Here is an 11,520-nt window from a genome sequence, read left to right as displayed (position 1 = left end):
TGCTCAGCTAACACCCCCCACTGCTCAGCTAGCACCCCCCACTGCTCAGCTAACACCCCCACTGCTCAGCTAACACCCCCACTGCTCAGCTAACACCCCCCACTGCTCAGCTAGCACCCCCCACTGCTCAGCTAACACCCCCACTGCTCAGCTAACACCCCCACTGCTCAGCTAGCACCCCCACTGCTCAGCTAGCACCCCCCACTGCTCAGCTAACACCCCCACTGCTCAGCTAACACCCCCACTGCTCAGCTAACACCCCCCACTGCTCAGCTAGCACCACCCACTGCTCAGCTAACACCCCCCACTGCTCAGCTAACACCCCCCACTGCTCAGCTAACACGCCCACTGCTCAGCTAGCACCCCCACTGCTCAGCTAACACCCCCCACTGCTCAGCTAACACCCCCACTGCTCAGCTAACACCCCCACTGCTCAGCTAACACCCCCCACTGCTCAGCTAACACCCCCCACTGCTCAGCTAGCACCCCCACTGCTCAGCTAACACCCCCCACTGCTCAGCTAACACCCCCACTGCTCAGCTAGCACCCCCACTGCTCAGCTAACACCCCCCACTGCTCAGCTAACACCCCCCACTGCTCAGCTAGCACCCCCCACTGCTCAGCTAACACCCCCCACTGCTCAGCTAACACGCCCACTGCTCAGCTAGCACCCCCACTGCTCAGCTAGCACCCCCCACTGCTCAGCTAGCACCCCCCACTGCTCAGCTAACACCCCCCACTGCTAAGCTAACACCCCCCACTGCTCAGCTAGCACCCCCACTGCTCAGCTAACACCCCCCACTGCTCAGCTAACACCCCCCACTGCTCAGCTAGCACCCCAACTGCTCAGCTAGCACCCCCCACTGCTCAGCTAACACCCCCCACTGCTCAGCTAACACCCCCCACTGCTCAGCTAACACCCCCCACTGCTCAGCTAACACCCCCACTGCTCAGCTAGCACCCCCCACTGCTCAGCTAGCACCCCCACTGCTCAGCTAGCACCCCCACTGCTCAGCTAACACCCCCACTGCTCAGCTAGCACCCCCACTGCACAGCTAACACCCCCACTGCTCAGCTAACACCCCCCACTGCTCAGCTAACACCCCCCACTGCTCAGCTAACACCCCCCCTGCTCAGCTAACACCCCCCACTGCTCAGCTAGCACCCCCCACTGCTCAGCTAGCACCCCCACTGCTCAGCTAGCACCCCCCACTGCTCAGCTAACACCCCCACTGCTCAGCTAACACCCCCCACTGCTCAGCTAACACCCCCCACTGCTCAGCTAGCACCCCCCACTGCTCAGCTAGCACCCCCCACTGCTCAGCTAACACCCCCACTGCTCAGCTAACACCCCCACTGCTCAGCTAACACCCCCCACTGCTCAGCTAACACCCCCCACTGCTCAGCTAACACCCCCCACTGCTCAGCTAACACCCCCACTGCTCAGCTAACACCCCCACTGCTCAGCTAACACCCTCCACTGCTCAGCTAACACCCCCACTGCTCAGCTAACACCCCCACTGCTCAGCTAACACCCCCCACTGCTCAGCTAACACCCCCACTGCTCAGCTAACACCCCCACTGCTCAGCTAACACCCCCCACTGCTCAGCTAACACCCCCCACTGCTCAGCTAACACCCCCACTGCTCAGCTAACACCCCCACTGCTCAGCTAACACCCCCCACTGCTCAGCTAACACCCCCCACTGCTCAGCTAACACCCTCACTGCTCAGCTAACACCCCCCACTGCTCAGCTAACACCCCCCACTGCTCAGCTAACACCCCCACTGCTCAGCTAGCACCCCCACTGCTCAGCTAGCACCCCCACTCCTCAGCTAACACCCCCACTGCTCAGCTAACACCCCCCACTGCTCAGCTAGCACCCCCACTGCTCAGCTAACACACCCCACTGCTCAGCTAACACCCCCACTGCTCAGCTAGCACCCCCCACTGCTCAGCTAACACCCCCCACTGCTCAGCTAACACCCCCACTGCTCAGCTAACACCCCCACTGTTCAGCTAGCACCCCCCACTGCTCAGCTAACACCCCCCACTGCTCAGCTAACACCCCCACTGCTCAGCTAACACCCCCACTGCTCAGCTAACACCCCCCACTGCTCAGCTAACACCCCCACTGCTCAGCTAACACCCCCACTGCTCAGCTAGCACCCCCACTGCTCAGCTAGCACCCCCACTGCTCAGCTAACACCCCCCACTGCTCAGCTAACACCCCCCACTGCTCAGCTAACACCCCCACTGTTCAGCTAGCACCCCCCACCGCTCAGCTAACACCCCCACCGCTCAACTAACACCTCCACTGCTCAGCTAGCACCCCCACCGCTCAGCTAACACCCCCCACCGCTCAGCTAACACCCCCACCGCTCAGCTAACACCCCCCTTGCTCAGCTAACACCCCCCACCGCTCAGCTAGCACCCCCCACCGCTCAGCTAGCACCCCCCACCGCTCAGCTAGCACCCCCACTGCTCAGCTAGCACCCCCACCGCTCAGCTAACACCCCCACTGCTCAGATAACACCCCCCACTGCTCAGCTAACACCCCCACTGCTCAGCTAACACACCCCACTGCTCAGCTAGCACCCCCCACTGCTCAGCTAACACCCCCCACTGCTCAGCTAGCACCCCCCACTGCTCAGCTAACACCCCCACTGCTCAGCTAACACCCCCCACTGCTCAGCTAACACCCCCACTGCTCAGCTAGCACCCCCCACTGCTCAGCTAACACCCCCCACTGCTCAGCTAGCACCCCCACTGCTCAGCTAACACCCCCCACTGCTCAGCTAGCACCCCCACTGCTCAGCTAACAACCCCCACTGCTCAGCTAACACCCCCACTGCTCAGCTAACACCCCCACTGCTCAGCTAACACCCCCCACTGCTCAGCTAACACCCCCACTGCTCAGCTAACACCCCCACTGCTCAGCTAGCACCCCCCACTGCTCAGATAACACCCCCCACTGCTCAGCTAACACCCCCACTGCTCAGCTAACACCCCCACTGCTCAGATAACACCCCCACTGCTCAGATAATACCCCCACTGCTCAGCTAACACCCCCACTGCTCAGCTAACACCCCCCACTGCTCAGCTAACACCCCCCACTGCTCAGCTAGCACCCCCACTGCTCAGCTAACACCCCCACTGCTCAGCTAACACGCCCCACTGCTCAGCTAACACCCCCCACTGCTCAGCTAACACCCCCCACTGCTCAGCTAACACCCCCCACTGCTCAGCTAACACCCCCCACTGCTCAGCTAACACCCCCACTGCTCAGCTAACACCCCCCACTGCTCAGCTAACACCCCCACTTCTCAGCTAACACCCCCCACTGCTCAGCTAACACCCCCCACTGCTCAGCTAACACCCCCATTGCTCAGCTAGCACCCCCACTGCTCAGCTAACACCCCCCACTGCTCAGCTAACACCCCCCACTGCTCAGCTAGCACCCCCACTGCTCAGCTAACACCCCCACTGCTCAGCTAACACCCCCCACTGCTCAGCTAGCACCCCCACTGCTCAGCTAACACCCCCACTGCTCAGCTAGCACCCCCCACTGCTCAGCTAACACCTCCACTGCTCAGCTAACACCCCCACTGCTCAGCTAACACCCCCACTGCTCAGCTAACACCCCCACTGCTCAGCTAGCACCCCCACTGCTCAGCTAACACCCCCCACTGCTCAGCTAGCACCCCCCACTGCTCAGCTAACACCCCCACTGCTCAGCTAGCACCCCCACTGCTCAGCTAACACCCCCCACTGCTCAGCTAGCACCCCCCACTGCTCAGCTAGCACCCCCCACTGCTCAGCTAACACCCCCCACTGCTCAGCTAACACCCCCCACTGCTCAGCTAACACCCCCCACTGCTCTGCTAACACCCCCACTGCTCAGCTAACACCCCCCACTGCTCAGCTAGCACCCCCCACTGCTCAGCTAACACCCCCACTGCTCAGCTAACACCCCCACTGCTCAGCTAACACCCTCACTGCTCAGCTAGCACTCCCACTGCTCAGCTAACACCCCCACTGCTCAGCTAACACCCCCCACTGCTCAGCTAACACCCCCACTGCTCAGCTAACACCCCCCACTGCTCAGCTAACACCCCCCACTGCTCAGCTAGCACCCCCACTGCTCAGCTAACACCCCCACTGCTCAGCTAACACCCCCACTGCTCAGCTAACACCCTCACTGCTCAGCTAGCACTCCCACTGCTCAGCTAACACCCCCACTGCTCAGCTAGCACCCCCCACTGCTCAGCTAACACCCCCCACTGCTCAGCTAACACGCCCACTGCTCAGCTAGCACCCCCACTGCTCAGCTAGCACCCCCCACTGCTCAGCTAGCACCCCCCACTGCTCAGCTAACACCCCCCACTGCTAAGCTAACACCCCCCACTGCTCAGCTAGCACCCCCACTGCTCAGCTAACACCCCCCACTGCTCAGCTAACACCCCCCACTGCTCAGCTAGCACCCCAACTGCTCAGCTAGCACCCCCCACTGCTCAGCTAACACCCCCCACTGCTCAGCTAACACCCCCCACTGCTCAGCTAACACCCCCCACTGCTCAGCTAACACCCCCACTGCTCAGCTAGCACCCCCCACTGCTCAGCTAGCACCCCCACTGCTCAGCTAGCACCCCCACTGCTCAGCTAACACCCCCACTGCTCAGCTAGCACCCCCACTGCACAGCTAACACCCCCACTGCTCAGCTAACACCCCCCACTGCTCAGCTAACACCCCCCACTGCTCAGCTAACACCCCCCCTGCTCAGCTAACACCCCCCACTGCTCAGCTAGCACCCCCCACTGCTCAGCTAGCACCCCCCACTGCTCAGCTAGCACCCCCCACTGCTCAGCTAACACCCCCACTGCTCAGCTAACACCCCCCACTGCTCAGCTAACACCCCCCACTGCTCAGCTAGCACCCCCCACTGCTCAGCTAGACACCCCCCACTGCTCAGCTAACACCCCCACTGCTCAGCTAACACCCCCACTGCTCAGCTAACACCCCCACTGCTCAGCTAACACCCCCACTGCTCAGCTAACACCCCCACTGCTCAGCTAACAACCCCCACTGCTCAGCTAACACCTCCACTGCTCAGCTAACACCCTCCACTGCTCAGCTAACACCCCCACTGCTCAGCTAACACCCCCACTGCTCAGCTAACACCCCCACTGCTCAGCTAACACCCCCACTGCTCAGCTAACACCCCACTGCTCAGCTAACACTCCCACTGCTCAGCTAACACCCCCACTGCTCAGCTAACACCCCCCACTGCTCAGCTAACACTCCCACTGCTCAGCTAACACCCCCCACTGCTCAGCTAACACCCCCCACTGCTCAGCTAACACCCCCACTGCTCAGCTAACACCCCCACTGCTCAGCTAACACCCCCCACTGCTCAGCTAACACCCCCCACTGCTCAGCTAACACCCTCACTGCTCAGCTAACACCCCCCACTGCTCAGCTAACACCCCCCACTGCTCAGCTAACACCCCACTGCTCAGCTAGCACCCCCACTGCTCAGCTAGCACCCCCACTCCTCAGCTAACACCCCCACTGCTCAGCTAACACCCCCCACTGCTCAGCTAGCACCCCCACTGCTCAGCTAACACACCCCACTGCTCAGCTAACACCCCCACTGCTCAGCTAGCACCCCCCACTGCTCAGCTAACACCCCCACTGCTCAGCTAACACCCCCACTGCTCAGCTAACACCCCCACTGCTCAGCTAGCACCCCCCACTGCTCAGCTAACACCCCCCACTGCTCAGCTAACACCCCCACTGCTCAGCTAACACCCCCACTGCTCAGCTAACACCCCCCACTGCTCAGCTAACACCCCCACTGCTCAGCTAACACCCCCACTGCTCAGCTAGCACCCCCACTGCTCAGCTAGCACCCCCACTGCTCAGCTAACACCCCCCACTGCTCAGCTAACACCCCCCACTGCTCAGCTAACACCCCCACTGTTCAGCTAGCACCCCCCACCGCTCAGCTAACACCCCCACCGCTCAGCTAACACCTCCACTGCTCAGCTAGCACCCCCACCGCTCAGCTAACACCCCCCACCGCTCAGCTAACACCCCCACCGCTCAGCTAACACCCCCCTTGCTCAGCTAACACCCCCCACCGCTCAGCTAGCACCCCCCACCGCTCAGCTAGCACCCCCCACCGCTCAGCTAGCACCCCCACTGCTCAGCTAGCACCCCCACCGCTCAGCTAACACCCCCACTGCTCAGATAACACCCCCCACTGCTCAGCTAACACCCCCACTGCTCAGCTAACACACCCCACTGCTCAGCTAGCACCCCCCACTGCTCAGCTAACACCCCCCACTGCTCAGCTAGCACCCCCCACTGCTCAGCTAACACCCCCACTGCTCAGCTAACACCCCCCACTGCTCAGCTAACACCCCCACTGCTCAGCTAGCACCCCCCACTGCTCAGCTAACACCCCCCACTGCTCAGCTAGCACCCACACTGCTCAGCTAACACCCCCACTGCTCAGCTAGCACCCCCACTGCTCAGCTAACAACCCCCACTGCTCAGCTAACACCCCCACTGCTCAGCTAACACCCCCACTGCTCAGCTAACACCCCCCACTGCTCAGCTAACACCCCCACTGCTCAGCTAACACCCCCACTGCTCAGCTAGCACCCCCCACTGCTCAGATAACACCCCCCACTGCTCAGCTAACACCCCCACTGCTCAGCTAACACCCCCACTGCTCAGATAACACCCCCACTGCTCAGATAATACCCCCACTGCTCAGCTAACACCCCCACTGCTCAGCTAACACCCCCCACTGCTCAGCTAACACCCCCCACTGCTCAGCTAGCACCCCCACTGCTCAGCTAACACCCCCACTGCTCAGCTAACACGCCCCACTGCTCAGCTAACACCCCCCACTGCTCAGCTAACACCCCCCACTGCTCAGCTAACACCCCCCACTGCTCAGCTAACACCCCCCACTGCTCAGCTAACACCCCCACTGCTCAGCTAACACCCCCCACTGCTCAGCTAACACCCCCACTTCTCAGCTAACACCCCCCACTGCTCAGCTAACACCCCCCACTGCTCAGCTAACACCCCCATTGCTCAGCTAGCACCCCCACTGCTCAGCTAACACCCCCCACTGCTCAGCTAACACCCCCCACTGCTCAGCTAGCACCCCCACTGCTCAGCTAACACCCCCACTGCTCAGCTAACACCCCCCACTGCTCAGCTAGCACCCCCACTGCTCAGCTAACACCCCCACTGCTCAGCTAGCACCCCCCACTGCTCAGCTAACACCTCCACTGCTCAGCTAACACCCCCACTGCTCAGCTAACACCCCCACTGCTCAGCTAACACCCCCACTGCTCAGCTAGCACCCCCACTGCTCAGCTAACACCCCCCACTGCTCAGCTAGCACCCCCCACTGCTCAGCTAACACCCCCACTGCTCAGCTAGCACCCCCACTGCTCAGCTAACACCCCCCACTGCTCAGCTAGCACCCCCCACTGCTCAGCTAGCACCCCCACTGCTCAGCTAACACCCCCCACTGCTCAGCTAACACCCCCCACTGCTCAGCTAACACCCCCCACTGCTCTGCTAACACCCCCACTGCTCAGCTAACACCCCCCACTGCTCAGCTAGCACCCCCACTGCTCAGCTAACACCCCCACTGCTCAGCTAACACCCCCACTGCTCAGCTAACACCCTCACTGCTCAGCTAGCACTCCCACTGCTCAGCTAACACCCCCACTGCTCAGCTAACACCCCCCACTGCTCAGCTAACACCCCCACTGCTCAGCTAACACCCCCCACTGCTCAGCTAACACCCCCCACTGCTCAGCTAGCACCCCCACTGCTCAGCTAACACCCCCACTGCTCAGCTAACACCCCCACTGCTCAGCTAACACCCCCACTGCTCAGCTAACACCCTCACTGCTCAGCTAGCACTCCCACTGCTCAGCTAACACCCCCACTGCTCAGCTAACACCCCCCACTGCTCAGCTAACACCCCCACTGCTCAGCTAACACCCCCCACTGCTCAGCTAGCACCCCCCACTGCTCAGCTAGCACCCCCACTGCTCAGCTAACACCCCCCACTGCTCAGCTAACACCCCCCACTGCTCAGCTAACACCCCCCACTGCTCTGCTAACACCCCCACTGCTCAGCTAACACCCCCCACTGCTCAGCTAGCACCCCCACTGCTCAGCTAACACCCCCACTGCTCAGCTAACACCCCCACTGCTCAGCTAACACCCTCACTGCTCAGCTAACACCCCCACTGCTCAGCTAACACCCCCCACTGCTCAGCTAACACCCCCACTGCTCAGCTAACACCCTCACTGCTCAGCTAACACTCCCACTGCTCAGCTAACACCCCCACTGCTCAGCTAACACCCCCCACTGCTCAGCTAACACCCCCACTGCTCAGCTAACACCCCCCACTGCTCAGCTAACACCCCCCACTGCTCAGCTAACACCCCCACTGCTCAGCTAACACCCCCACTGCTCAGCTAGCACCCCCACTGCTCAGCTAACACCCCCACTGCTCAGCTAAAACCCCCACTGCTCAGCTAGCACCCCCCACTCCTCCTATTACCCCATATACCCCCTCCCTATACCTCCTGCTATTAGGATACAGTTCCCGAAGAGTGTGAGGATGATGAAATATATGGAGAATATCATGCCAGTCTTCACGCCGCCCTGAGACTTGATACCATCATACATCACCGCGTTCCAGTCTTCTCCGGTCAGGATCTGAGAGCAGAGAGAGAAGGGCATGTGACTGGGGTACGGGGACTGACCCTGGGGCAGGAGGAGGGGGGGGTGTGACTGGGGTACGGGGCTGACCCTGGGGCAGGAGGAGGGGGGGGTGTGACTGGGGTACGGGGACTGACCCTGGGGCAGGAGGAGGGGGTGTGACTGGGGTACGGGGCTGACCCTGAGGCAGGAGGAGGGGGGTGTGACTGGGGTACGGGGCTGACCCTGAGGCAGGAGGAGGGGGGTGTGACTGGGGTACGGGACTGACCCTGGGGCAGGAGGAGGGGGGGTTTGACTGGGGTACGGGGCTGACCCTGGGGCAGGAGGAGGGGGTGTGACTGGGGTACGGGACTGACCCTGGGGCAGGAGGAGGGGATGTGTGACTGGGGTACGGGGCTGACCCTGGGGCAGGAGGAGGGGGTGTGACTGGGGTACGGGGCTGTCCCTGGGGCAGGAGGAGGGGGTGTGACTGGGGTACGGGACTGACCCTGGGGCAGGAGGAGGGGGGGTGTGACTGGGGTACGGGGCTGACCCTGGGGCAGGAGGAGGGGGTGTGACTGGGGTAAGGGGCTGACCTTGGGGCAGGAGGGGGGGGTGTGACTGGGGTACGGGGCTGACCCTGGGGCAGGAGGAGGGGGTGTGTGACTGGGGTACGGGACTGACCCTGGGCAGGAGGAGGGGGGTGTGACTGGGGTACGGGGCTGACCCTGGGGCAGGAGGAGGGGGTGTGACTGGGGTACGGGACTGACCCTGGGGCAGGAGGGGGGGGTGTGACTGGGGTACGGGGCTGACCTTGGGGCAGGAGGGGGGGGTGTGACTGGGGTACGGGGCTGACCTTGGGGCAGGAGGAGGGGGGGTGTGACTGGGGTACGGGACTGACCCTGGGGCAGGAGGAGGGGGGGTGTGACTGGGGTACGGGGCTGACCCTGGGGCAGGAGGAGGGGGTGTGACTGGGGTATGGGACTGACCCTGGGGCAGGAGGAGGGGGTGTGTGACTGGGGTACGGGACTGACCCTGGGGCAGGAGGAGGGGGGGTGTGACTGGGGTACGGGGCTGACCCTGGGGCAGGAGGAGGGGGTGTGACTGGGGTACGGGACTGACCCTGGGGCAGGAGGGGGGGGTGTGACTGGGGTACGGGGCTGACCTTGGGGCAGGAGGGGGGGGTGTGACTGGGGTACGGGGCTGACCCTGGGGCAGGAGGAGGGGGGGTGTGACTGGGGTACGGGGCTGACCCTGGGGCAGGAGGAGGGGGGGGGTGACTGGGGCACGGGGCTGACCTGGGGCAGGAGGAGGGGGGGGTGTGACTGGGGTACGGGGCTGACCATGGGGCAGAGAGGGGGCGTGTGACTGGGGTACGGGGCTGACCCTGGGGCAGGAGGAGGGGGTGTGACTGGGGTCCGGGGCTGACCCTGGAGCAGGAGGAGGGGGTGTGACTGGGGTACGGGCTGACCCTGGGGCAGGAGGAGGGGGTGTGACTGGGGTACGGGGCTGACCCTGGGGCAGGAGGAGGGGGTGTGTGACTGGGGTACGGGGCTGACCCTGGGGCAGGAGGGGGGGTGTGACTGGGGTACGGGGCTGACCCTGGGCAGGAGGGGGGGGGTGTGTGACTGGGGTACGGGGCTGACCCTGGGGCAGGAGGGGGGGGGTGTAACTGGGGTACGGGGCTGACCCTGGGGCAGGAGGAGGGGGTGTGTGACTGGGGTACGGGACTGACCCTGGGGCAGGAGGAGGGGGTGTGTGACTGGGGTACGGGGCTGACCCTGGGGCAGGAGGAGGGGGTGTGACTGGGGTACGGGACTGACCCTGGGGCAGGAGGGGGGGGTGTGACTGGGGTACGGGGCTGACCTTGGGGCAGGAGGGGGGGGGTGTGACTGGGGTACGGGGCTGACCTTGGGGCAGGAGGAGGGGGGGTGTGACTGGGGTACGGGACTGACCCTGGGGCAGGAGGAGGGGGGGGGTGACTGGGGTACGGGGCTGACCCTGGGCAGGAGGAGGGGGTGTGACTGGGGTACGGGGCTGACCCTGGGGCAGGAGGAGGGGGTGTGTGACTGGGGTACGGGGCTGACCTTGGGGCAGGAGGAGGGGGGTGTGACTGGGGTACGGGGCTGACCCTGGGGCAGGAGGGGGGGGGTGTGACTGGGGTACGGGGCTGACCCTGGGCAGGAGGAGGGGGGGGTGACTGGGGTACGGGGCTGACCCTGGGCAGGAGGGGGGTGTGACTGGGGTACGGGGCTGACCTGGGGCAGGAGGGGGGTGTGTGACTGGGGTACGGGGCTGACCCTGGGGCAGGAGGAGGGGGTGTGACTGGGGTACGGGGCTGACCTTGGGGCAGGAAGGGGGGGTGTGACTGGGGTACGGGGCTGACCTTGGGGCAGGAGGGGGGGGTGTGACGGGGGTACGGGGCTGACCTTGGGCAGGAGGAGGGGGTGTGACAGGGGGTACGGGCTGACCCTGGGGCAGGAGGGGGGGGGGTGTGACTGGGGTACGGGCTGACCCTGGGGCAGGAGGGGGGGTGTGACTGGGGTACGGGCTGACCTTGGGCAGGAGGGGGGGGTGTGACTGGGGTACGGGGCTGACCCTGGGGCAGGAGGAGGGGGGGTGTGACTGGGGTACGGGGCTGACCTTGGGGCAGGAGGAGGGGGGGGTGTGACTGGGGTATGGACTGACCCTGGGGCAGGAGGAGGGGGGTGTGACTGGGGTACGGGGCTGACCCTGGGGCAGGAGGGGGGGGTGTGTGACTGGGGTACGGGGC

The 11,520-nt window shown here is 63.9% G+C and overlaps 1 protein-coding gene across 1 annotated transcript in view; it reads right to left on the bottom strand.

The window, feature by feature from the left end:
- Nucleotides 1–11,520, bottom strand: part of CACNA1A (calcium voltage-gated channel subunit alpha1 A) — a 175,574-nt gene that overhangs the window by 139,717 nt on the left and 24,337 nt on the right. The window contains 1 exon segment of the mRNA XM_075577848.1: nt 8,648–8,765. Within this exon segment, the coding sequence (XP_075433963.1) occupies nt 8,648–8,765 (118 nt within the window).

This window comes from Ascaphus truei, chromosome 20 (genome assembly GCF_040206685.1).
Source record: "Ascaphus truei isolate aAscTru1 chromosome 20, aAscTru1.hap1, whole genome shotgun sequence".
Classification (NCBI taxonomy): Eukaryota; Metazoa; Chordata; class Amphibia; order Anura; family Ascaphidae; genus Ascaphus; species Ascaphus truei.
Note: the sequence above shows the minus strand (reverse complement) of the source record. Positions and strands in the feature narration are given on the sequence as shown.